Raw genomic sequence first — 27,867 nt, 5'->3', positions numbered from 1 at the left:
ATAGCATGAGCAGGGGGTTCTGGTGCTCCTGTGAGAAACCTCAGGGCTCTTTGTGGAGGGTACTCAGTCAGTGCAGGGTGGATATGTTGAGAACTTGGTTAGAGCTTTTGGGTCAAGTGCCTAGTACCACGGATTATGAGAACCACAGTCTGGAGATCACACTGGGTCTCTTCTACTGGACAAATTGGATCTTTTTAAGAGCGTGGCAATTGGATTCCTAACAGCATTTAGGGTTAAAGGAGGAGAAGGAGGGAACATGTTTCCTAGTTCAGGAAATCCCTGACTGAGTTATAAAGCCTGCTTGGAAGAACAGGTTCAGTGTCGCACAGCTATCCTGAGACTGGCGGGTGCTCCTCCTGAGTCAGAGTGCGAGCTGACCAAGAAGGTGCTGGGCTCTCAGCCTGCATATTTGGATCAGTGTTACTCTGGATGTTTCTGTGAGGGTGTTTTGGATGATGTTTAGATTGAGCTTAAAATTCATTATTAGAGAAGAGAGTGAATGATTGAGTTCTCACCCACTGGTTTAACCCCCAAATGCTGCAATGGCACATTCAGGCAGGAGCGAGGAGTGAGACCTCCATCCAGGTCTCATCCCAAAATTTAATTTAATTTTTAAGATTTTATTTATTTAGGGAACACCATAGTGGCATAACATGCTGATCCTCATCCTTCAGTGCCAATATCCCATATGGGCACTAGTTTGAATCCCAGCTGTTCCACTTCCTATCCAGCTCCCTGCTAATAGGAAGGCAGTGGTGCATAGCCCAAGGCCTTAGGGCCCTGTGCCCATGTGGGAAAGCCAGAGGGAGCTCTTGGCTTGTGGCTGGCCCAACTCTGGCCATTGTGGCCACGGAGGGAGTGAGCCAGTGGATGGAAGATCTCTGTCTCTTCCCTTTTCTGTAACTTTTTCAAGTAAAATTAATAAATATATATATTTTTATTTATTTGAAACACAGGACGAAACAGTGAGAGTAACAGATGTCTGAATGTGGGTTTCCTACTTGGGTGACAGGGGCCCTAGTACTCAAGCCATCATGTGCTGCTTTCCAGGGAGCTGGGATGGAGAGCAGGGTGCAGGCTCAGACCAGACAGAGGCTTCAGCAGTGTGGCCAGTGCCCACTCCCATGTGCTTATTTCTGGTTGTATCTCTTCTCTGGAGAAATGTTTTTCAATAGTGAGTGGACATCCAGTTTCAGTCATCATGTTTGTAAAATAAGACCACTACCCTTGATGAACAACCTCTGCCAGAAAGTCAAGCAATGGGCATTGGAAGCACTGGGGCCCTGAGCTGGGGACAGGTGCAGCTGGGAGCCGTGGCTAATGAGCTCTTGAGCTGGTGGGATGCACAGCTCTCTGAAGGTAGGATCACTCTGTCCCATGTGTATTCGCTTTCATGCTTTGCTGTCTCCTGCACACAGTGCTGGGTCCTGAAATCCACAGCTGGTGAATTAGCCTCGCAGCAATGCTCTTTCAGGAGAGTACTGTATTAAATGGTCAGTCACTCAAATGCTGCGAGCTGGGAGTGAAATTTCAGGCTTTGCAGCAAACATACAGTTGATGCCTCATGGTGAGCAGTGTTACCCTGCCCTATCCAAGGCCATGCCCAAATCTTCACCCCTGGAATGTGGCCAGTGCTGAGAATGGTTTTGTGCTGTCACAGGTCAAGGTCAGCACCCAGAAGGCACGAGAAGCAAGGAGTCCTCCCCAGAGCCCTTGTGGGAAGCATGATCCTGGGGACAATGTGGTGACACTGATGTCAATGTCTTGGTCCTGAAACTGTGGGAGCAGCATCCCTGCTGCTGTCAGCCACCTGTGTGTGGCAAGTGGCTACAGCAGCCGTGGGACACCATGTAGGTGTCAGTGATGCTGGTCCTTGGGGTGGGCAGCCCGTGGTGGCAGTTGTGTCGCAGGTCTGCTGCGTGCATGCTGGTTCTACCCAGCAGCATTTATTTATGGAGAACAGATTCCGCCCTGGATTAAAAAAGTGCATGGGAGACAGGATGCAGCGGCACCGCCAGTAGCTTCCAGAGGCAACATGGTGTGCTGCACTGGACCTGGTTTGGCCACACTCAGGTTCAGGGCCCGGTGAGAACAGCTGGGATGGAATGCTCCTTGTAGCTTTCTGCCATTTGATTAGGTTCTGGATCTCCAGGATGAAGAGCTGTGATTTTTTTCTCATTTTCCTCATTTGGCTCTAGTAGACCTTTTGATGAAGGCTGACGTCTCGCACATCAAAGGCTGCAAACTCTAAGCCCAGGGCTTACTACTAATAATTCCTTTTTCAATCCATTCCTAATGGCCTCAGCGAGCACTGGGCCAGCTGCTGGGCCCAAGCAACATGCCAGTCAGCTGTATGAAGCTTTTCTGTCTTACGGTTTGAGTATATGATCATGCTGGAGTTGCCAGGTGTCCAACAGTCTGACTTTGCATCTTGAAACAACCTTTGAAAACACCCACTGTGTCCACAAGCCTGCATTTCTACTGGAACCATCTGGCAAGCCTCATGAGCTATGGAAGGAAAACTCTGTTACATTAGGGAAACAAACAAACAAAAAAGAAACAAGACTAACCCTGGGAAGAAATGTAGTAGCTTTATTATCACCATCATAATTCTTGAAGTTAATGATTGAGAAAGTCATGGAGGAAAATATTTTGCATTGAGTGACTGAGAACCCACATGCACATGAGATCTCGCTAAGAGCGCAGAGTTCTCCCCTGCGGAGGTAACAGCACTCCTTCCAGTGGCCGAATGGCAGGGGACTAAGGTTGCATCTGGTGACAGGGTATGATCTGCCCAGGCCACCCTGGATGCCTGCTCTGAGCTCCGCCCAGTTGCTGGCTTCAGACTGTGTGGCAAAAGCCACTTGTGTGGCAGGTACCGTGGCTGCCACTGCTGGCCATGGCAGGTCTCCAAAAGCTGTGCATGGCTCACACCGACACTCCTGTTGCTAAGAAATACAAGAGGTGGTAACAAAAGGATGTGAGGGTTGTACATCGGCTTCCTGTGGGTCGTTGAGATGGGAAACCACTGTGCCAGGGTTTGCGGCTGCACTGGGCCTGGTTACATCTGCTCTACTTCCTAGAAAGACTGGCATGGGGTGGGGGCTGAGTGGTCAGGTTGCACCCTTTCATATCTGCCCAGAGGCACCTTTTGCTTTTTTAGGAGAGCAGGCATGCCATGACCATGAGTCACGTCCGGGGGACCTATGTAGAACTGGGAGGATGATACAATGGATGCCAGGGATGGTGACGCAGGCAGGTGCGCTTTTGGGGCATGCGGGAGTCTGGAGAGACTAGTGGGCAACCAATCTCATGGCTCTAATTGGATATGTGTTTCAGCTCCCTAGGCAGACTGGCAGATTTTTAATCTGGTCTTGCCAGCTTCTTGCCCCAGAACTGCTTGATGGTCACTTGCAGAAGTCGATAGCAGTGCTGAGCTCGGGTTGGGCCCCTGTCCCTGGGCGGGAGGGGGCATACCGTGCTCTCCTGCCAGAAGCACAGCTCCGAGCACACGGCCCTCAGACTTCATTTCTCAGCATAATGTTGCCTGTGGTGGTGCCTCTTTTCCCCAAGGTGCAGGGTGTCAGCATTACCGTGGCTGTTTCTAAGGTGTTCTCTACGCTGACATTATGACACCTGCCATCCTAGTGAATGCTCAGATGCCTCATTGCCTGTGGGTGCGAAGGCCTCACTGTCCTCTTACTGTAAAGCAGGATTGTTTGGGTCCCACCTTCACCTCATCCTTCCCAGCCCTGGCCATTCTGTGGCTTTTCTGACAGCAGGTGGAAGGGACCCCAGGTGAGGGCTGCAGCAGAACCAGAGGTGTGGGGCAAGTGACTGCATGTAGGTCTTGGCCACTTCTGCTCATCATAGGCCTGGAGTGAGCCCTGTGACCTCGAAGCAGGGCACCTTCTCAGCAGGGTTTGGACTTTGGACCATTTCTGTTTTCAATATAGAAGTTTAAGGCAAAGGCAGGAGAGAGGGGCTTTGTCTTAGATTTCCTGGGCTGGCAGGTAGGGGCTAGGGCAGTATTGGTCAGGGTAGCGGGTGCGGAGTCCAGGCACAGGTTCACTTGCGAGGCTGCTGGATATGTGGGGTCCTTGGTGATGAGTGCTTGTCCATGGAGGCGTGTGGCTTCTGGTGAGCCACCTGTGCGGCCGCCGGGGGGAAGTCTTTGTCACCCTGTGGGAGATAGGGAATGCAGAGCTGTTCAGTGTGTGTGTGCCCAGAGCCCAAGCCCCGCCCAGCACCCTGCAAGGAGACCAGGAGTGAGTGATGGAATGGGATAGCAGGGCCCGTTGCCTGGGGATGGGCGGGGCTGCCAAGCCACCTAAGGGGCTGCAGCCATCAGAACTGGGAAGCTGGGGGTGCAGAGCCCACCTGCCAGCAGGATGGGGAGGCTTGCTGGATCTGCTCCAGGCTTCAGGTCCTCCAGCTGCTGCTGGCGGTTTTCTGATGCTACCTCTGTGGTTAGGACCATTTGAATTAGGGGCGAGACAGCTACACCCAGGCTCAGAATCGCTGCCCTCTCTGTGAGCTGGAGGGGAAGGGGACAGGGCTGGAGGCTGAGTGCCAGATCCAGCCCCCGGGGCATCTCAGGAAAGGGCCCTGCCGTTTCCTGGGGAGGGATGGTAGGAGTATGACCAGGGCTGGGCCTGGCCCACTGTGTGTGGGCCAGAGCCACGGCATGCTGTCATGGAGCTCACTTGTCAAGGAATGACCTCAACCCGGGGCAGGCCTGTAATGTGCTCACAGGTGCAGACATAACATCCCACTGTCTCAGGGTCTGAGCGTGGCTGTGGCCACAGCTCCGACAGCGAGCTGTTCCCGGCAGTGCCATTTTCCTCAGACACCTTAGGCTGAGGGCCTGACTGTCTCGAGCTCAGAAGCCCCATGGTGGGTGGCATGGGCTTTGATGGTGAGAGTGCTGTGGGCAAATTTGAGTTGAGTCCAGATGTTTGTGACAATGTTACAGACAGGATGTAAATAGGGACACTAAGACTTTGATCACAGGTACTAATGTTGCACAACACTTTTTTTTTCTGAATATTTAAAAACACAAAAGATTGTTAGCTCACAGGTCACTTGTTAACTCCCGGCCCGTGGGCTGCAGTTTGCTGACCCCTGGCTTGGTCTGCAGTGCAAGAAGGGACTGTAACCACAGCTCTGCTCTCTGCTGTGTTCCGTGTCACCTCCCACGGCCCTAGCTGTGCTCCATGGGGATGAGACAGTGGGGAGAGGCTTGGGCTGCAGATAAGAGGGGCAGGGCGACTGGTTACTCCATGCGGCTCAACAAGAGCTGGAGGAGTGGGGGGAGTCACGTGCTGATGCACCTGCAGGTGCTCAGACAGAATGGAGAGCTCTTACCCGGGCAATGACACCAGAGATGAACACGGTCGGCTTGGGTGGGCTGGAAAACAAGAGGGGAAAGTGGGCTGAGTAGAGGTGGTCACGGAAGGTGGTACGGCCCAGGGCAGGCAGCGAGTTTGAGGCAGAAACGGGCGATGGTTTAGGTGGCCATGAGGAGGTGTCAGGGAGCACCTTCTTCCCCATCTGGAGGCAGTGGTTCAGAAGGCACTTGGGATGCCCGTGCCTAGGCTTGGCTCTTGGCCTCACTCCCAGCTCCAGCTTCCCACCACACCTGAGAGGCAGCAGCCATCGGGCATGGCAGGCCTGCACTGCCCCCAGCCATGGCCTGGCCTGCCCTGGCCACTGTGGGCACCTGAGGGGTCAACAAGGGAATGTGAGATCTCGCTGAGCCTCACATAAATTTTAAAAACGTTTAAAAAACCTGAAGAAGTGAACATTATTTTTTTCTGTTAAATGAGCATTAACCATTTAAAAATAATATTAAAAGTAAAATTTTCAAGTATAATCTTTCCACCTTTGTAAACTGGTTTTGGAGGGACTTGAAGTGGACACCTTGTCTTGTCAGTGTGCTCTCAGGTCGCATGGCTGCTGAGGGGGCAGGTGCCATGGGGCAGGAGGAGGCTGCACTGTTGCTGCCACAGTGGCTTGGCCTGGGAAGTAGCTGTAGCCACACCAACACCATGTGCTGGCTACACAGCCAGGGGAGAGTCCTGCTCATTCTATGGGGCATGCGGTTTGGATGTGGCATGCTCAGCCATAGAGCAGCAGACCCTATACAAAGGTGTGAACTTGGCATTCCACTTGGCATTCCCCTCAGAGCTGATTCTGCACTGAGCAACAGGGAGCAGGGGGCCTGTCTCAGCAGAGAGCTCTGGTCCCAGCCGACCTCTGGGGCACGGCCGACGCAATGTGCATCTGCCCTGTTAATCTGGTGCCAGTAAGGAGACCCCAGCCTCTGCCCTGCACTGCTGTTCCCCAGCACCTCTGTTTGGAACCTGTGGCCAGTGAAGTCCTGACAGAAATACAGAAAACCCTGCCGAGCCAGCCTGTGTGCAGGCAGAGTCCTGGCTGAGGTTGGTGCTTTAATGTCCAGGGACTGGGCTGCAGGTGCGAAGTCCTACCTGGTGGAGAGGGGACTCAGGACTTGCCCATGACATGCAGGGCATCTCTGCAGCTCTGGGTGGCTCTGAGACAATGCTCCTCCTGAAGACACAGTTCCAGCCCTGCCCTGCTTTCCAAATCTGCTCAGCAACGGATTTAAAACATGTGCTTCTCAATTTAGCCATTTTAAGCATGCCATCAGTGGCATTAAGCACATTCATAGCATTATGCAACCGTCACCACTATCCATTTCCACGACTTTCCCACCAATCTCCACTGACAGCCCACCCCCGACTGCCACACCTCCACTCCCATCTCTGTAAGCGTGACTCCCCTGGGGACCTGTGCGTGTGAAGTCAGACTGCACTGGTCTTTGTGTATCCAACTTTTTTTCCCTCAGTGTAATGGCTTGCAGGTTAATCCCTGCTGTAACATGGTCAGAATTCCTGGTTTTTTCAAGGCTGTGTGGACAGACTATAGTCTGTTCTTCTCTTGATGGGCATGTGGGCACTAACCTCTTCCAGCTATTGTGAATATGCCGCCATGAACACAGCGCACAGTACTGTCCTAGTGCCCACCTTCAGTGTTCTGTGCTCTGCAAGGGAATGGCTGGGTCGTATGTTCAGCGGGCATATACTTGTGATGAGCTGGCCGGCTGCACACAGCAGCTGCGGGGAACCAGACAGCAGCCCAGGGATCTGCTCCTCTTCTTTCTCACCAATGCTAGTTAGTTTCTTTTCTGTTTCCGACAAAAGCATCTTAATAGATTTAATGTGGTATAGATTTAGCAACTAACTTTTAAAGATTTGATTTATTTGAAAGGTAGAGTTACAGAAAGATGGAGACATATACACAGAGAGTGAGAAAGAGAGAGATATCTTCATTCTGCTGGTTCACGCCCCCAAATGGCCCCAACAGATGAAGCTGAGAAATCAAGAGCTTCTGGGTCTCCCAAGTGGGTACAGGGGCCTAAGGACTTAGGCCATCCTTTGCTGATTTCCCAAGGCCAAAAGTAGGGACCCAGCACAGTAGTCTAGTGGCTAAATCCTCACCTTGCATGCACTGGGATCTCATATGGGTGTCGTTCGTATCCTGGTGGCCCAGCTTTCCATCCAGTTCCCTGCTTGTGGACTGGGATGGCATTCAAGGATGGCCCAAAGCCTTGGGACCCTGCACCCATGTGGGAGACCTGGAGGAGGCTCCAGGCTCCGGGCTTCGGATGGGCTCAGCTCCAGCTGTTGCAGCCACTTGGGGAGCAAGCCCCTCCCACACTTACCACCCAGTCCTTCTATATTTGCAGATGGCTTGGGGGTGAATTGAAGGACATGGCCCTAGTTCCTTCACCCTCTGGATGAGGCTCTGGAGTTGCCCCCCATGCATGCGTCAATCACTGCAGGACACCCATGTCCCAGTGCGACTCCCTCGGGACTGCAGAGACGAGGTTGGCCAGGGGAAGAAGCAACTGCTAATCCTCCCCACCCAGGACTTTGCTTCTGGTGACCTCACCACTCGTGTGCCCTGCTGCAGCTGGTCATGCTGGGTAGCCCTGAAGCTCCTCCTGGAGAAACGCCAGACCCCTCTTCAGCCCAAAACAGGGCTGTGTGCTGCAGGGAGGGAATCAGTGCCCATGTAACTGGCCGGCCCGGCACTTTCCTGCCATCCTGGTGGGCGCAGGCTGGCTTAGTTGTGTGGAGGGGCATTTGGGATGGGACACACGTGCCCAGAGCAATCACAAGGACTAGGGATGCAGTCTGGTCCCTGGTTCGTTCAAGGTCAGCTAGCGCAAAGGCATTACTGGAAGGCTCCATTTAGCAGGATCTTTTTTGTATCAGTAGTTCTGAACTAGGTTCAAGGAAGACCAGCTACTTCCTACCAATGCTCTCTCCTTTTCGTGGAAATGCACTCTGAGGGCCCCGTGGGAGGTTTCTGTACCGAGAGCAGGGACACCGGGCTTTGATGCACTGTTTGTTCATAGGACAGGCATGCACGGGGGTAATGATGTATTGACCACTTTCTAAGGACCTGGTGCTTGGTTAAGTGCCTTAATCAGAATTGTTGTATTCAGTCTTCTGAGCCCTGTGAGGTTGGCAGCTGTAACTCCAATTTGCAGATATGAGAGAGGGCCAGGAATCTGCCCTGAGCTGCACAGTAGTCAAGAGCTAGGAGCTGGGCTGGGGACATGCTGTCCAGGCCATGTGAGGCACCTTTCTCTTCAGGGGGCTGAGTAGCCTCCATTCTAAGTGTAAGATTAGAGAAGCAGTGTTTAAGGCAAGCAACCCAAAGTGACCTGAGAGTTGTTCAACTAGACAAGTCCACCACGTTCAAATCTATACAGATATTTCCTTTCTGGCCTGATAATGGATTTGTTTTTTAAAATGACTGTTTCTGTCAATTAACACGTAAACAGCACTCAACACACTCCACACAAAACTGACTTCATCCGAGTTCCTCAGCAGTTGATGGAGGAAGAGAGGGAGTGTCCCCTAAAATCTCCCAGAGCGTCAGCCAGTGCCCCCTGGCGAGGCAGGCACTCAAGGCACAGGGCTGTGTGTGTGTCTTAGCTTCAGTTTCTTTTTAAAAAAAAATTAATTAATTAATTTGAAAGAGCCAGAGAGAGAGAGGGGAATAAAGGCAGAAAGAGACAGAGATCTATCGGTTCACGCCCCAGATGTCCACAGTGACTGGGGCCAGGCCAGGCCAGAGCCAGGAGCCCAGAGCCTCGTCTGGGTCTCCCACGTGGGCAACAGGGTGCAAGTGTGTGGGCCACCATCTGCTGCTTCTCCAGGAGCACTAGCAGGGAGCTGAATTGGAAAGAGGGGCTGGGACTCAGACCCGTGCCCCTCTACAGAATACCGGCATCCCAGCTGGAGGCTTAACCCGGGAGCCACAAAGCTGGCTCCTTGGTTTCATTTTCTCACTCTATGCAGCTCCCAAGAAGGTCCCCTTCTGGCTGCACCCACAAAATGAGTATAAGGAATGCCATGCCACCGTGAGACCTGCAGGGCCATCTGAGTGCAGTCTGGGAGGGGGCAGCAGCAGTGTGTGCTCCTCGTGGGAACCCTCAGTGCAGGCCCCGTGGCCAGCAGGTGCATGGGGTGGGCCACTCTGGGAGCTGCCCCCTCAGCAGTGCCCCCAATCCTATGTGCCCAGGACAGCAGCTGCTCAATGAGGGCATCTCAGCCCAAGAGTAAAACCGCAGGTGGTGTCAAGAACCTGCTGGGTGCTTGGGAAGGTACTCAGAGCACACCCCCAGGGTGGTGCTCCAGCAGAACTGCACGCCCATGTCTTCCACAGACAGCAGCAAAGACTGTGCCTGGCACGGGCAGGGGCCCGTGGTTAGCTTTGTCGGCACAGAGGGAGGGAGGGCCTGAGGGGGAGCTGATCTCTTTGCCATCACTGGGAAGAGCAGTCTTCATGCCCACATTCCTCAGCAAAGCCTGGAGCCCCTGGGCAAGCCAGAAACAATTCCGCAACTATTCTTTTGTTTTTGCTTGGAACCTGTGGCTTTGTGCCTGCATGGGGCTTATGGGAACATACACCCACCTGGGGTGGTTTTACAAATGTTTCTAGTAAGTGGATGGAAAACAAATCCTTTCCAGACACATTTGGTTCTTGAAATATCTTCCTGACTCAGTCTTAATTTACTTGGGTTATTAATTTTCTGGACATCAAAATAATAATTAGCACGGCTGTGAGCAGAGGGAGCCGTCTCACTCAGCTGCACGCGGACACGTCTGGGCAATGTCATTCTTCACAGTCTGACAGCCAATGGCTGCAGAGCTTGGAGCATCCCCACAAGATGGCACTGCTGGTCCTTGCAGCAGCCAGAGGCTTGCTGGGCCACGCCGAGGATGACCGGAAGCCAGGTGGCCACTGCTGCTGCATCTTGGGACAACAGGTTGTCTGAGAATCCCCAGGGAGCAGTGAATGGTGAAATGAGGCTGACTAGATGCACAGGAAATGTGGCTCAAGGGGCTTTCAGTCCAGAATTAAGCTGGACAGAAAGCAACCCAGATCCGATTCCTTTTGTGCTTGGAGCCTGGGAGCTGGAGTATCGTTCAAAGGGGGAGGAGGCAAGGGCTTGTGCTGCCCCAGGCGAGCAGTGGTGGCTTGCCTCTTGTCTCTCCTTTGCTTTCTGTGCACAGCATGCACTTCTCCAGCTTGCACACCTGGCTCCGCACACTGGGTTCCCCGTCAAGATCAAGGCCAAGTGGATATCTGCTGTATTTCCCCTGCACCCAGCACAGTGTCCTTTACACTGGAGGCGCACTGCAGGCCAGTGCTGCACAGCCTGTGCAGAGGAGTGATGGGGAGCTGAGAGGTGCTGCTGTTGCCCGACACTCTGGCTGGGCTGGGTCCTCGGGCGGCACCCTCTGTCTCCCAGGTGGGGGGCTCTTCCTCTGGCCTGTGCAGCACTGACCTTGGGGATGAGCAGTTTATGAGATGTGCACACCACAAGGAGCCAGGTCGTGATTGTGCAAGTCTCCCTACCCAACATCTCCCCTCGGTGACCAGGCTTGCTAGCCTGCAAGTGCATATCAGGAAACATGGCTTACTTCTCCTGGTTTCCATTTATTACCAAGTTCTGGAGAGCAGGAATGGGCACAGGGCTCCAGCACCCACTGGAGAATGCAGGCCGCCACCCTCATGTGCAGGGTGTGCCTGCTGGCGGGGTAAAGATTCTGTTCCCGTTAGGGTCATGAATAGCAGGAGGTAGGACAGCAACCTGTCTGGGCATCTGCATTCAACTTGGGCCAACTGTGTGGGATGCGGTCTTAGAACCCTGCAAGTCCTGAGGGACTAGCCCAGTGAAGTTTGTTCCAAAAAGACTCTTCTCCATAAAAGTTAAAAGAAATAGGACCCGGTGGCGTGGCCTAGTGGCTAATGTCTTCGCCTTGAATGAGCCGGGATCCCATATGGTCACTGGTTCTAATCCCGGCAGCTCTACTTCCTCTCTATCTCTCCTCCTCTCTGTATATCTGACTTTGTAATAAAAATAAAAAAATGAATCTAAAAAAAAAGAGTTAAAAGAAATAGACCAAAGGACCCACAAGGGATGAATAAATTATTAAACTATTAAGAATTTGCTATACATATGCAGTGTTAATTCAATAATTCATAATGGACTGGCACAACAAGATCTTTAAGGCTCATAAAATACTGCAGGCTCTTGGCAATGGCTGGCATCGTGGGGTGTGTGCCAAGTACTCCTTGCTCAGCAGGCTGGGTGCAGGTGGCATGGAGCCTTCTTCCCAGCTGGCCATCCCTGCCGTGTGACCGGAAGGCCAGGAGTTGGGGGGAAGGCATCTTGCAGAACTCAGGTTTGTCAATGGGGAGGGTCTGCAAGGGCGGCAAGGCCTGGCACCAGAGCCCAGGGACAGACGGGCATGACGCTTAGGTCAGTGGGGGACATGCAACTGCATCAAGTGTTCATGGCCTCTGCTCTCCTCCAGCTGGAGCCCAGGCAGGAGCCAGGGTTGAAACACTGCCCAGCAGCGTCATGAGGGCAACACAGCATGGACACCCCAGGAGCGGCAGGGGGCAGGGTCCCATCTTCCAGCCCAGGAGTGTTCCTCCAGTGAAATGTGTGGCTCTCACAGGAAGTAAGATACTTACGGACCATGGATGGCTTCACATTAGCTCTGTTTTCTGCCACCCTACAAGTCTTGGTGTGAAAATATAAAAAGTTCAGTTTTTGAGCCCTCAGCACTGTGTATCTGCTCGTTGGGCCCTATGTGTCCCTGTCCACCACCAAGCCAGGGCTGGAGGAGGCAGGATGGCAAAACCCATCCCAGAGGAGGAAGACCCACTGGCATTCCCCTCATTTGCATGGAGATCCTGGGTGGCTCCAGACATTTATCCAAGGAGAGTGAAATGGGATTCATTCAATTCACCAAAACCCTAGGCAAGGAAAACAAAAAGCCTTGCATACAAGTAGGAGCTTCTCTCCATGTGGCCAGCCCTTTTCTGGCCTGACAGAAGTGGGCGTTGGGAGTCTCATGCTTCGGGGGTGTTTCAGAATGTCAGAGATACTGCTGTGGCCCCTCCATCCTTGTGCAGTGTACACGCCAACAGTCACAGAACAGGACAAGAGCTGGGCTCTTGGAATTCTCTGTGGAGCCCTGTTCTTCCTACGTCTGTTACAGGACAACTCTGGACTGAGACCTCAAATGCATTCCGCCCCACTTGAGACCTCCAAGGAGATTTAAGGAGCCTGTAGCTAGCGACTTTCTGCAAACATTACTTTCTGTACCTTCTGGGAGCTTTCCATGCCCTGAGAGCCCCAGGGCTCTGGGATGTCTTAGGGAGACCAGAGGGGCCTCACCCGCCCAAGTGCTGCAGTGTGTAAAGGAGCCTCCTGGGTACTATCAGCTTTGGCACACTCTGCAGGGGCCCAGCACCGACAGGGAGACAGCTTCCACGGCAGAGTTTCACCGACACTTCTTGTTTGTGCAGAGCTGAAAGTGGAGTAGGCTCATATATTTTTTTTACCTTGAGTTATCAGTGATTTCCAAGGAGACTCAGGTCTAGGGAATCCACTTTTCCATCTTTCATCTTTTTCTCCACCACTCCCAGCTGCAGCCCAGCCACAGGTTGTTGGGTCATAGGACTGACAGGTCCATGTGGCTAAGCCTGGGCCCTCTCCTCTGCTGTCTGGAGCAAGACCTTATGACCATGTTGTCATTTATGGTAAAAACAGAGCATCCTCACCCAGGGCCCAATGCCCCACAGTCTGTACTACCTTGGCAAAACCTGGAAGAATATGGGAGTTTTTAAAGAGGAAAGTGCAAATCACCTATGGGCCAAGGCGTCTGACATTCCCTGCCCTGAGACTGCCCTCCATCCTCAGTCCAACCGCTCGTGGAAGAGGAGCAGATTTAAACATAAGGCACAGTCACACCTTTCAGCTCCAATCTTCTCTGTTATTATTAAGATACATCTGCTTGTCAGGAAATTCCAGAAATTATGCACTTGAACTCCTCTACCCACAAGAGAGATCCAGATGGAGCACCAGGCTTCAGTAGGGACCAAGGACTCAGCGAGTGTTCTTTCCCAAGAGGTGTCAGGTGCCCTCCAGGTGCCAGGTCAGCAGCACATGTGGAAAGCAGAGTACATGGCTAAGAATGGACACAGCCGTCAGACAGTGATGGGTCAAGAGAGAGCTGGGAAATTGGGTGTTTTCCCTATGCTCCAGGGCAGGCAGTGGCTGGGATACTGTCAGCCCCACTCATCACCCATGTCCCCTGCCCCACCAGGCCAGCGTGGGATTTCACGAGAGAAAGGGCAGGGAGCTATTTATCATCTTCTCTGCGTGTCAGCTTGGCACATGTGACAGTTCATGTGATGATCCCAAATCAGACCTGACAGGAGCTCTGGGTAACTCGCACCAGCAGGGGTGTGCGCATCACGCCGAGCTGACTTCATTAACTTCCACTCCTCCCAAGGCAGCCCGGTGTCCTTGCCTGCCGATTGCTCACTGTTGCAGAGTGAGGGGGGTGCAAGGTGAGAAACAGGAACTGAGCGGCCGCAATGGGGAAGCAGGGTCCCAGCCAGGCCAAATGATGCTGAGTGTTGTCTTGTGGAGGGAAACACGATTTGACTGTTAAACAGCTGTGACCTTGTTCCAGTGTACTAGGGGTGCCCTGAGTGTGTGCAGGAAAAACCCCCTTCGACACAGACATGCGGGACAGGGAGAAAACTCTCTCCCTTCCCTTCCCCTTAGGCCAGCTGTCAATGTGGGATGCCATGGAAGACCCTCGGGTGAAAAGTCCCAATGTGTAAATGACAATTAGTTGCTGACACCCATGTCTGCCACCTACCCACCACCAAAACATCGACATGCAGGCTGGTTCTCTCTGCTAGTCCTCGGCTCCCTGTATGGACAGGAGGGACCCCACAGAACACAACGTCAACCTTCAAAGCCATGTAGTGGGACAGTGGGTGCTCAGTGTCCACCCTGTCCCCACCAGATCCTCCCGGTACATCTTTGTGTTCTGATTGCTGTATCTGCCACATCCTGGCCATCTCTCTGAGTCTTCTCTTGATGAAACCTACATGCCAGGTAATACAGACAGATATGCCTGCAGGTCTGCTATCTCCTTCCTCCTGCTTTCAGGATCTCCTCCAAAACGAACAAGCACTTCAGAAAATGCTAGTGGGGCAGGTGTTGTGGCAGAGTGGATATTAAGCCACCGACCACAATGCCGGCATTCCATACAGATGCTGGCTCTACTTTTCAAATAAATAAAAATTGTAAAAAAAAAATTAGAAGATAACTACAGAAATAAATTTAACTCCTATATACATTAGATAGTCTTTGAGTTATGGTGTTTTGACTTAATAATTTTCCAACTTTATGATGGTCCCCAGTGGGATGCATTCCGCAGAAACAAAACTTTGAAGTTGGAGCAGTGTGATGCTGCAGTGGACTACAGCTCCCACTCCGCCCTGCAACCGCGAGGAGCCGGGGGTCCCACAGGGTACTGTGCTGACCAGCGAGACCCCGAGGTATTAGGTCCACTTCCCTCTGCCGATGTTCTCAACCTAGGATGGCTGTATCTGGCCAGGCTCCCATGGCACACACGCACCTGCTGTAGCAAAGAGGATCTGACTTACAAGGCCACACAGGTCTTCTCAATGGATCCTTGTATGTCACCATGCTTCCTCGCAAGGATCCCTGGGAAGCTAGCTTCACTTCTCAGAGTCACCCTGGTGAGATGAGCATTGTTAAGATCCCATCGTGGGGACACTGGGGGCAGGTACAACAGATGAGCGATGCAGGTACACACTGCAACAGTTGTCATGAACCTCCCTCCGGGCAAGAGACAAAACAAGGCCATTCTGCAGCATTCTTAGTAAACAAAAAGTCAGCACATCCACCACTAATGAACACAGCGCACTTTCCAGGAGAGACCAAATCCAGGTTTCGGGCCAAAGACTCAAGCAAAAGAACAAATGTGTGACGCCAAGTCCCACCTCATTAAAAATTTCTGGACTGTGTTCCGATCTCTTGCATCACCCGTCCTCCTCACCCTTGCCTGCTGAGTGGTGACACTGTGGCACAGGTGCGGCTCCTGAGGACAGACATCAGTGAGCCCCATCCATCTCGCTCTGCCTCCCGGGGGACTGTGTGTTACGTGAGTGCACTGGTCAGGTGGCTCCTTGTAAAGGCCAAAACACAAACAGTGCACCATTTCTGTGCAGGAAGAGGCATGGCACACGTGCAACCTGAGATTCCCTCAATGCACTGTACAGCCTGGGCATTCCCCCTGCCCCTGGTGCCATTCGAAAAATGGGATGCAGTCTTTCCCCTTGGAGACTTTAACACAGGTTCAAAACACAGCCCTACCAGTCCTTTTGAAGCCTGAAATGATTTGCAAGGACTTACTGGGGACCTGGAACAGACAATATCAGTGAGCACTAACCAGTTTCTAGAAGCTTCCTGAGGTCTGGCTTCAGTTTGCTTGCCCAGTGAGGCCCCGTTGTCCAATGGGAATTCTGTGTGCTAACACCTGTTGTGTTGCTTGCTTCTCAGAGCTCACGAACTGTCCTGTTTCTCATAGTGCTTCCACCACAAGTCTCGTAACAGCCACGGACAAGTACACCAAGCTTGTGTCTCAGAAGAGGGACAGGCACCAAAGGGTAGCGACCTGCCCTCAGCCACATGGGGGATGGGACAGGGTCCCAGGCTCCTTCCTGGAGCACAGAACATTTTAAGGCACACTTCAGGCAGGTGAGGACCAGACGCTAAAACCGGCTCTTTGGGAGCTGTGCCTCGTACTTGCCCGATATGGAAGTCATCAGTGTGGTCTAGGGTTAAAAAGAAAAAAAAAAAAAAAAGTGAAGTCATCAAGACCAACACGTGACCCAGGCTGGCTCAGGGTAGACTCAGGCTTCAGGGAAAACGGGCTGTTCACTGGCTGTGTGTTCACAGTGGCGTCCTGCCTGGTGACAGAGAGGGAGGGGCACGGCCTGGGGCTCCAGTGCTTCTGGGGACACAGACAAGCTGTGCAAGGAGACCCCTCAGGCCAAGGGTCTCTTCTGGCCCCAGGGGAGAGGGTGCTCCCCACAGGTTGCCTGTGCCCTAGCACCCCGTGGCTGGGCCTTGCCATCGCTGGGAGGGGTCTACTTTTGTTTCCATCCACAGCCACCTTTGGAACTGCCAGCGAAAGGAGAACAAAGCCATTCCTTCCCCAGCAGGGTTTGTTCGGCTCCACTTGGCACGGTCCTGCCTGTTGAGCTCATACACTTTTTCCACCCCAAGTCATACGAATTTAGTAGCAATGAGTCACTGGTGCTCTCCTTGACGCCTACTTCCTCTTATTTGTACTTTTCCCATTTGAGTTTCCATCTCTACAATGGCTTCTGGGAATTTCTCCTCTCTGGCTTCTGAAATCGAGTCCTACCATGGGATGAAGTCTCACCTGGGAGCTAGGGCTCCCATGCACTGGGGGGTTGGTAGCTCCTGTGTGGACAGTCACATTCCTGGCCCAGAGGGCCCAGCCACAGAGATCTGAGCTTCTGCCAGAGCACTAGCTGGCCTGGAGGCCGAGGGGGAAGGGCCACCATTCCTCGCCTGGTAGCACCATCAGGCTTGAGATGACTGTTGGGGCATCTTAGAGGGACAGAAACCCACATCCAGGATCACAAGCAGGAGACCTCTTGGAATTTACAAATTCCTTGCAGTATTGCAGGTTTTGTCTCAGGCCTCTCAACTCTGGGAAACAAAGTCCAGGGCCAATGGGCAGATGTTTGGGACAAATTCCATTTGCATTTACACCCTCCCTAATAGGATCCGAGCATAGAGTAAGGCTGGGTCTACAAACAGCCCAGGCTGGAGATGCCTTTGGCCTCTTATTTGCAGATTTCTGGTGATGAGACTTTTCTGAGTGATACTGAGTGGCTTGTGCTACACCAGGGGCGATGCTGTAAGCTTCCCATTCCCTGAGGCCCAGTGAGAAGCAAACACAATCAAACTTGCCAGGCTGGACGACAGATTCTTCCAAAACAGACTGGAGCCCACGAGGAGACATGCAGTTCTCCCTGGGATGATTGTTGTTGACCCCGTATTCCTTCCCCCTACTGGAGTGTCCCGACAAGCGTGGCGGTCAGGCAGGAAGTGAGGAACCCTTTCCTAGAGCACGGGTGAGTTATTCCCCCTTGCTCTCTTGCTTTCCACAGCAGAAGCCTGCAGACCCACGGGCAGTCCCCACTGGTCCGGGTGGGGTGTGGTGGGGAGCATGCGGCACCGCTGTGCTCTGTGGTGGGTGAGAAACAGACTCAGTAAAGAGCCGAGGACACCGACTGCCCTGCGGCTGGCAGGGGGAAGGAGAGCGGGGCACCAGGTGTGGCAGGGCTGTGAGTAAAGGCCGCAGCACCCAGGGGAGGGAAGGTGCTGGGAGGCCCTTGCTGAGGACCTGAGTTGAAAAGGAACAATGGAGATGAAGTTCTCTTTTTTAGAAAACAATTTGTTATAAAGATTTCCTGTTTATTTGAAAGAGTACACAGAGGGAGAGACAGAGAGAGAAACCTTCCGTCTGCTGGTGTACTCCCCAGATGGCCACAACAGCCAGGGTTGGCCCAGACCGAAGCTAGAAGCCAGGAGCTTCCACCAGGTCTCCCCTGTGGGTGCGGGGGCCCAAGCACTTGGGTCATCCTCTTCCACTTTTCCCAGGCATATTAGCATGGCACTGGATCAGAAGTGGAGCAGCTGGAATGTGAACTGACACCTGTATGGGATGGTCATGCTGGTGCTGACTCCAGAGGAAGTTCTTTTGTAAGAGCTGAAGCTGACAGTCCCTTGGAGGGGAGGCAGGAAGTAGGGTGAGGGCAAGGGACCTGAGGAGGGTCAAGGAGGGTCCCCTTCCTGTGGAAAGGGAAGTTTAAGGAATTCCTGGCCTTGTAGGGCCACTGGTCTTGTAGCCTACAATTCTCGGGCTCTACCCCTGCCCTCGACATGTTGGCCACTCAGAGCACCTCCTGCAGCACCTGAGACTTTGCACGAGAGCCTCCTGTGGCCTCAGTTGCACTGCCAATAAAGCCAGTAGGCCAGCAACTTTGCCTCGGAGCAGTCTTCAATTAAGATGTGATTTGGGGGCTGGTGTTGGTGCAGTGCTTGAGAGGTTGCTTTTGATGCTCATATTCCTTAATACAGTACCTGGTTTTAAGTCCCTGCTCCCCTCTCAATTTCAGCTTCCTGTTACTGCACACCTGGGAGGCAGCAGATGACAGTTTAAGTATTGGGTCCCTGCCCCAGATCTGCTGGTGGAGAATCTTCCATGGGACCTTGTCCCAGGCCATCTGCAATTACAGTAAAATGTGAGAGGCTCTGCCCATTGTAGGATTCCCACAGAGGAGGTGGCCATGGGACTGTGATGGAAAAGGTGCCAGCCCAGGGCTCAGGACCTCAGAATTCTGCTTGCCACTCAGTTTCTGCCTCTTCACCCAGAGCCTGTGGGCAGTCACACTGCCCACCCTGCAGGCCTCTCCCCTCTACTCCATTACATCAGCTCTGTGAAGGGGTTGATTCTATCCCTGGTCATGGAGGAAGTCATCAGCCTGCCACGATTGAGCGTGTGTGCACACACAGAAGACACAGGATCCCTGTGTCACTCAGCAAGAAGGAAGCCAGCCAGAGAAAGAGCTCTTCAAACTGGCTCCCCAGTGCTGTTGTGAGGGCCCCAGCACAGCCTGGAGTCGTGGGATTAAGAACCCGAACCTTACCCAGGTCTGGGGGAGACACAATCTCTGGGCAGGGAAGCCTTCTCCAAGCTCTGCTGCCTGGAGGGTCTCCTACACGGACTACATGACCTTGACTGCCAGGGCCGTTGCTGGGAGGAACTGGGCTATGCAGAAGCAGGAAGTGCCTGAGGATGCATGCCTGTGCCAGAAGGAAGGATGGCTGGAACATGGCGGGATGTGTATTTGGCCACTTGTCCCTGGAACTTGGCGTCTTGAGAAGCAGCCACAGGCAAATCAGGGCTAGGAGAGGGTTTCACCTAACTAGATGGAGTGAACCCCAACTCTTCCAATCGCATCCAGGGAACAGGGAAGAAAAGACTTTGGGAAGGTTTCCAGGACTGCTCACTGCCAGCCGAGGCCTGTTGTTCAGGATGGCAGGTCCTTGAAACCAAGGCAGGGTCACTGGTGTAGACAGGTGCATGGGTGAACAGGGGACCACAGCCATGTTCCTGGGACCAATGGGACCAACTTTATTCTGAGGCTTTAAGATGTGGGAGGTTGGGGGAAAGGAGAAATAAATGCTGACCCCCTGGTTCTGGCTGGCAGATTGTTAAGACACAGGAAGATCCTAGTGTGAGGGAGAATGGATACGCTCGGAGTGTAGGCCACCAGCCACCTTCCAGGGAATGCCCACTGACATCCCCCATCTACAGGTAATTCAGAGACAAGGGTGGCTGTAGTCATTTTCTTTTTGTTTGGATACCAGAGGGTGAACTTTTATATATATATTTGTTTACTAATATTTAGTTCCAAATATTTACTCCTGTGAATTGTGTTCTTTGGGAGCCTTCGGGAACTGATGTTTGCACTGTTGATTTGCTTTAGCTTCCCTTCAGTGGAAAAAGTAGCTCTTATGCTACTCTTCCCTGCTAATCCTCCTGGTTTTTGTTGCAGCCCACAGAACTCATTATGGCTTCAGGATCTCAATGGCCCTTTCCCTTCCTGCCTTGTGTCCCTCTTGCCTCAGTTCTATCAATGCCACATGTAACCAGAAGGCGACAAAAGCCAGGCAGTCACAATTTTGTGGGTAGGAATGTTACACAAAAGGAGCAAATTAGTGCTCTTCTAATCAAACCCAACTCTACACGCTAGAAAACAGCACCTCCATCTGAATCTGCATCTCTGCCTCCCCCTCCCCCTGCTATGATGTGCCCCTGCAGGAGAAACAGTGCCCACTCTCCCAGCTTAGCAGCAGGTGACGCCGTGTCTGCATGAAGAGGCCTGTCAGGTGTGCCCAGCTCTGAATCTGACGCTGCTTACAAGTTCTTGAGGATGACGTCACTCTCAACACGCCCGTCCTCCTGGACTCTCTCACAGCTGCAGACCTGCTTCGGGGCGTGCAGAACCGAGGACGAAAGGCACACCGTCCCGAGAGAGTGGCAGGCTGCGGAACATGGCCACGTGGGGAAGGGGTTCTCCTCCCCACGCGACGTAAATAGCCACACTTCCTCTCACCATACGGAAAACGAGAGGTCATCAAGCTAATAAGCTGATTAGCTATTTTACCTCTAAAGAACCAATGTCTATGCTAATCATTACTGACTCCCCAAGCATTTTCTGAGCATTATCCAATCTTAGACAGATGAAATCAATGGGACTTATTTAGAGAAAGAAGGTGTAAGAATTCCAGGCACAGTAATTTGTATGTAATAAGCTCTGTAATTATTCTTATTTATGTGTAGCTATTATTAGATATTTCATTCTGTAAAATCCAACCACATAAGAGCTGATTTAAATTTGGCTCCTTAACAGGCAAATGCTTCTGACAGTGGAACCCCTGGAGTCACACCGTACAAATCAGAGTCCCGCGTTTCAAAAGCCTGCCTATGGGGCCGATGCACAGAGCAGGAGCTGGAAGAGAAACTGATGGCTTCATGGTTTTCTCTTCCTGCTTCCAGCTGACAGAAAGGATGCTCCTGGTGTGGACGGGCATGTTGCAGCCTTGAAAGGAGGCTGGGCACCTGCCTACAATGAGGGGCAACAAGCGAGCCGCTTGCGAGCAAGTAGATCACACCTGGTTTCCATGTCCATCATGCAGTGAGCTGTTCTACAAACACTGTCTCCGAGCCCACTCCTTTTTTTCTTTTTAGGATTTTTCTTTCAATATTTTATTTTTTTAAATTATTTTTTAATAATCTTACTTAGTTGATTAGGGAACAAAGTGTCAAGGGCTACAGGGTGAAAGTGGGTAATACCATTGTTTCCACAGCAATATCATTTTACCCTGTATCTGGGGTCAGGGAAAAAAACAAAGGGAAAAGCCCCACCCAACCTCCCACCCATCCCAGATCCCCAATGGGAGGCGCGCTCTGAGGGTCCTGCTCATACAGTTTTGATTGTTCATCAGTTCTGGACTGCTGCCAATCTCTCAGTTCCAATCGCAATGAACCCTATTCAGAATCCACTGGCTGACAGTCTCTTCATGGCTGGGGTTCTGAGATCAGCAGTTCAGTTAGAGGGATCTCCAAAGAAACTTCATCTGAGATGATCCCAGGCCTGATTCTTGCGCGAGTTTGCTAGTACAGAGCCTGACACCGTCCGTCACACCAATCGGCTTATGCTCATGCTGGTCGTTGGGATTACTGGGTTCGTTCTGTTTCCAGCCCTGTCTTCCTCGTGAACCAACGGGTGTTGTAGTCCAGTTCGATCCTGCCCACTTCATACTCGGTCCTCACGCAAACTGGTTGGAGCTGCAAACCGGTTGGAGCTGCAGCCTGGTTGGTCCAGTTCTGCCCCCTACTCTGGTTCCCATGCTTGCCAGTACACACCGCAGGCTTTTCAAGTCTGTCCCACATCCTGTTTAGCTCTCGCACGTGTCGATGGGCACTGAAGCCCAGCTCAACCCAACCAACCTACTATCCAGCCCACACACCTACTGGTAGGTGCCCTTCTGTACAGCTACCCCTGCCCCTGTCCTGGTGTTCGTGCTGTCCAATGAGAGTGGTAGCCCCAAAGGAGGTGCCCACTATTTCCCTTCTAGGCCACACTCACTCCCAGATTATCCACTCTCCAGGTAGTTCTGGCATTTGACTTGACAGAATTAGCTCTAAGTGCCAGCCTCTGCCAGCTAGTACTGCGGCTAGCCCAACCAACCCTCACCCACTCTAATTTTTGCTTGCACCAGTCGGAACAGTCAGCCCACTGTGGCCCTTCCCTTATCTAGCCCACATGAGGCCCACAGGTGTAACAGCCATGCCTATTCTGATCTGCCCCCGTCCCAGCTCATGCTTTCCAATGGAAATAGTTGTCCAGCAGGGGAGCCCACATTCCCCTGTCAGCTTTGCCTCCTCCCCTTGATTATCACATGTGCTGTTTGGGCGCTGCAACCACATCTGGTACGGCTCATCTCACCTTGGCATTCCTTATTGTGCACTAGTATGTGTCACAACCGAACCTTCCGAGCCCACTCCTAATAGCCACCGGCCCCAGCACAAAGCCAGGCTCCCGTGACATCTGAAAGTTCAGGGTTCTTGCCCTGCCCAGCCAGACCCCAGCCTTTGCCTGGCCTCATCTACTCTGGAGTTATCAGCAGGACACAGCTGAAATCGGGGAACCGAGTTCCTGCCCATGCCTGCCCCAGGGTACCATGTCTACACTGCTCACATTGTGTCCCGTGCTCATGGGGTGATTCTGGGCTGTGTTTGCACTAAGCATGTGAAGGCACATGTGTCTGCAGGTGTAAACAAGCAACACCAGTGCTGGGGCCACCACAAACCAATGACAAAAGCAGCCTCTGCCGCTTAAGAAGACTGTCAATTATTTAGGAAAATGAAACCAACCTGGATATCTATTCCATTTCTATATACTTTTAGCCAAAGAAGTCATTATTTCCTCCAAGGGCTTTGTCATGTGTAGGCGGGTATGGAGGGGGTGGACTTCCCCTTAGCTGCCCTTGTGACCCCGAGAGTTGTTGGGGAGGCAGTGAGGTTACCACCCACAGGCCCCTGTCCACTTCCTGACATGCAGGCTCGTGTGACCTGTGTGGAATTGAGTGGCTATCAGGGAAGGACACAGTTTCTAGTCCCAATCTTGATGTGTCCCTGTAAATGTGCCCATCTGTATGATTAAAGGAACTGGTTTCACTTCACTGCGGGCTTTTATGAGAGACAAACAGCTACAAGAGAATCCTGAAAACACCTGTGTGGGCTGCGTTAATCTGGAAACAAGCACAGACGAATAAGAAAGCAGCCAACACTACGCTAGGAAGCACAGTACAAACTCCGATGACTTATAAATCCACACGGAAACTGTCTCCTCCCTAACCTGAAATTATATTTACACCCAGATTCATTAAGGGGAAGCCTCACCTCTGGGCATGTGGACCCTGTGACACCAGCTGAAGACAGTCTGAAGTCACAAAGAATTGCGAGACCCTGAAAACATTTCTTATCTTACCTGCACCTAATGTCACCATCTGTTCTGTATACATTTTCTGCTTTCTATAATGGGACCATATAATTATACATGCACATGTGTAATTTAAAAATGAATGTGTTAATTAGGGGTGAATGCAGAACAAAAGCTTTGGCTTGATGGGGTGCATGACCAAGGTCTGGGGGCACGCCCCAAGGACGCAGTGTGTGCCTGGCCTGGCAGGCTGGCCGTGTATGCTCAACATGCACAACAGCTCAGTGTTAACACAGGAGGAGAGATCATTTGCCATGTGAACCCTACAGTTAACCAATCACTGCGCTGCCACTGGGTTTGGGCCATCCATGGAGCTGGGCTCTGCCAACGGCCACCCAGGGACAGGAGGTTCTACTGACTTCTCATGAGTCGAAGTGTATCCTCCTAAGAAACATGCAGAAATTGTAACTCTGAGTACCCCTCAAGAGTGTGGACTTATTTGGAAATAGGGTTGGTGCACACTGGAACAGGTTAGGTCCAGATCCAAGTGCACGGTGTTCTTGTGAGGCCGTGGAACGTGGACACAGGTGCACGTGGGAGAAGATGACACCGAGATGAGAGTGCTGGACCACTGAGGACCTGCCAGAGCTGCGAGGCGCTGGAACAGGCCCTGCCCTGGCAATGCAAAGCAAAGGTGGACTTGCTGATGCCGAGAGCTTGACCTCCAGGCTTCAGGACAGTGAGTCCTGTGATACTTGTCCTGGCAGCCCCAGGACACCAGAGAGGCCACCAGCCTGCTGTGTCACTGCCCACTCTGATGCTCAGATTGCCAAAGGGAAAATAACCAACACTCCCTTGCTGGCACATGTGCTGAGACATTTCGAGGTATCGCCGTGCCTCCACACTGACGATGCTGGTCCCCGGGCCTCCCTGGGCAACCCCGACAGGAAGCACGGCCCAGTCAGGGCAGCTGGCATGAGAGCTTTGGGTTCGGAGGATTCTCCCTGCCTGCTGTACAGCTCCCGGCAGACACCTCTGTCACTCAAGGCCTCAGCCGTACCGAGCCCTGGGCACAGCTGTTACTGCAAAGTCCTGAGCCCTGCCCGCCAGCACAGGAGCCCAGCGCAAGAGAATCAGCAGCCAGGTGGGACCGAGCATCCCAGCCCACTGGCATTTCCTCCTGAGCTTTAGGAGAAAGGGAAGGTGTTTTTAAGAGGCGGCTGGCAAGCAGGCTGGACACACAAGAGGACAAGGAATCAGTGACAAACTCAATTTGTATTGGTTCACCCCGTGGCATAACTAAAGTTCACATATGCCAATCACAACTCCGAGATAATTTCTGCCAGGCCTATAAGCCATGAAATAGCTGGCATGCAGTTATGCCATCTTTTAACTTCAGAGCTTTAAATTTTCTGTTTCTTATTTTAGTAATTAACTTTACTAAGAGAAACTGTACCAGGAGCAACTGGTTGGAACACACACACATCATTCATCCAGCTTCTAGTTCTGGCTCTGCTCTCAAGCCCCATTTCCTGAGGGTGTGCTCCTACGAGGCCGCAGTGACTACCCAAGGGGTTGGGTCTCTGTCGCCCATGTGGGAGACTCGGACTGAGTTCCTGGCTGACAGCTTGTGAAAAGGGGGTTTGTAGACACAGAGACAGACATACAAGGAGCCGAGACAACATGACGACATGGAGAACACCCTTTAGAGGCAGAGGGCCGGCACGATGTGTCCAAAAGCCAAGAGATGCCAGGAACTGCCACACAACTCCCAGGAGACAGGGAAGTCACCTGGGATAGACTCCCCCAGGGCCATCACAAAACCGACCCTGTCAACACCTGACCTTGGCCTTCTGCCTTCTGACCTGGGAGACAGAAAAATTATCCTTATTTGAAGCCACCTGATTTGTGCTATTTGTCAAGCAGAGTAGGAAGGGAATACAGTATGCTTCTGGTAGCAACTGGTGACAACTATTTCAGGCACGGGTCATCGGTGAAAGCTATGAAGGGCTGGAGGAGAAACAGGCTATTGATGTGTCTGGAAAGTATCTCCCTACCAGATCACTTATTACAACAAAGGATAAAAGAGCAAGTTGACAGGGAGGAAACCAGGCAGGCAGCATTCTGGGCAGGTGAGCCAGGTTGATAGCACTCCCTGGGGCAGTGGGACCTCACGGCCTTCCATTTGGTGAGCCAAGAACAGCTCGCTGTTCCTGTGCTAGCCCTGCCCTCCAAGCATGGCCTGGATCCACTGATGGGGGAACACTGGGAAGATAAACGCACAAATGAATAAATGCACAAACATATAAATGCTCTATGTTCTGTAAACATGTCCAGCTCCAGAGAATCTTCTAGATTGAACATGACTGAAGATTAACTAAATAAAGATGTTCTCTTGGACAAATGTGAGTCAGCAGTGAAACAGCTGGGCAAGTCTAAATGCACGTTGCAGTTAACAGCTCTGCGTGAATGTGACTTTCTCGATTCTGATGATCACACAGTCCTTGTCTCTTAGTAAATATACCCTTATATCTGGAATTCACTCTCAAATGGCTCAGAAGAAACTTCACATAGACAGACAGAGATATAGACATATGTGATAGGTTAAGAAAAGGAGGAAGAAAACGAGCTGGACATTTTCCCAGAGAGGGGTTATGATGAGCAGTAACTGTACATCCAGTAACTGTACATGTCCAGTAACTGGACATCCCTGTTGCAGCTTTCTGTAGGACTGAAGTGATTTCACAATAAAAAGTTTGTGAAATACCACCATAGATGATACAACGGCTGTCATTCACCAAGCGCTTCCTGGACCGATGAGCCACAATCCCAAGAGGCCTTTACATTAGTAGGGTTCCCAGTGACCTCCAGCATAGCCAGAGTCCAAGCAGAGCCGCTCTGGCTGGGGAGGGACCCGAGGGCGGGGAGCCTCTACCTACAAGGCTCCTGACAGACCTGGAGCCTGCCCACGGCACAGCAGCACAGGCTAACAGACAAACCTTCCAGGCAGTCACACCCAAGCCACTAGAAGAGGGTGGGTGCAATCTCACCTTCAGGCATTGGGTGTTTGTGAAGAGTTGAATGTAACTGCAGCAGTGCAGCCCAGACCCAGATAACCTGTGCCTGCTAGGGCGGCTTCTCCCTGCCCCACGGGGACTGTGCAGAGCAAGGTGTGGCATCTTCTCCATGGTGTAAACATTCTTACCTCTCTATGTGTTGTTCTTACACACAGAAGTTCTTATTTTAACTTAAGAAAATCAGAATGCAAAGGTCATGTGACTCTGTAAGGAAGAGTTAACAGAAACAGGAGCAGGTCCAGCTGACCTGGGTGTTGCTCCTCAGAGGAGGCCTGACAACAACCATGATAAACACCTAGGACAAGAAGGGGATTTCAGCAGAGAACAGAAAGTGCACATTTTAACAAGTCAAGTCATGCCGAGTGCATGTCAAGGGAGCCCATCGGAACTGGAATGCAAAGTCAGGATGTGTGAGGTGCAGGGCCACGGGGTGAGAGACACTGCCCCTGCGACCTAGGAACATGTCAGCTGGTTTAACAGAGAGGTAACTGGAGCGTCAGAGAAGCAGGAGAAAGTTTTCAAAAGATTATGGCCAACATATTTTCCTCAATTCCTGTCAACAAGCCATCGATTCAAGAAACCCCACTCCCAAGTCAGATACATAGAAAGAAAACTTATTTTGCATATCACAGAGAAACTGCTGACAAGGAAAGATTAGGAGATCTAATCAAAGTTGTGGGGTGTTTTTGGTCACATAATAACTTTTTTTGATAATCCCCTTGTTTGTTTTCTCTGTAATCATTATTTTGTTTTCTAGTTAATGGGGAAGGGAGCCACCAAAGATGAACAATTCTTAAAGTCTCTAGGAATAAAAATGGTTTTGTAAATGTAGATATCTACAGCTGCTGAAGGAACAAACATCTGATACTATGCACTTATTTTCCCGGCTGGCGAACACTTAGATCACAACACGAAAAAAATACGAAACTGCAGGATTAGGGGCATGCGCATGATCAAGACATTTCCGAGAGGATAACGAAATGTATTACACATTCTACAAATAAATACACCTTTCCAAATGTAAAATACAGCTGGCCTAGGGCTCTGCAAACCTTGCTGTAAAGCAATCATTAGACCATCTACTGCTGGTGAGGCTGCAAAGGGCTTGCACTGCGCCATGGGAACCCCAGAATCCTCCACAGAAGGACTCAGTAACAGTCCATGTTGGTCCAGAGGTTTCTATACAACATCACAGGGACATGGGCTTCCAAGTTGAGATGGAGACTGAATC

At 51.8% G+C, this 27,867-nt stretch overlaps 1 protein-coding gene across 1 annotated transcript in view; it reads right to left on the bottom strand.

The window, feature by feature from the left end:
* Positions 1-3,110: 3,110 nt before the first annotated feature.
* DAP (death associated protein) overlaps positions 3,111-27,867 on the bottom strand; it is a 34,707-nt gene continuing 9,950 nt past the window's right edge. The window contains exons 3-4 of the mRNA XM_004583618.2: positions 5,368-5,410; positions 3,111-4,182 (exon numbers count right to left, since the gene is read on the bottom strand). Of these exons, the coding sequence (XP_004583675.2) occupies positions 4,069-4,182; positions 5,368-5,410 (157 nt within the window). The 3' untranslated portion in view covers positions 3,111-4,068. The remainder of the gene's footprint in view (positions 4,183-5,367; positions 5,411-27,867) is intronic.

The sequence above is a fragment of the Ochotona princeps genome, chromosome 23, assembly GCF_030435755.1.
Source record: "Ochotona princeps isolate mOchPri1 chromosome 23, mOchPri1.hap1, whole genome shotgun sequence".
Lineage (NCBI taxonomy): Eukaryota > Metazoa > Chordata > Mammalia > Lagomorpha > Ochotonidae > Ochotona > Ochotona princeps.
Note: the sequence above shows the minus strand (reverse complement) of the source record. Positions and strands in the feature narration are given on the sequence as shown.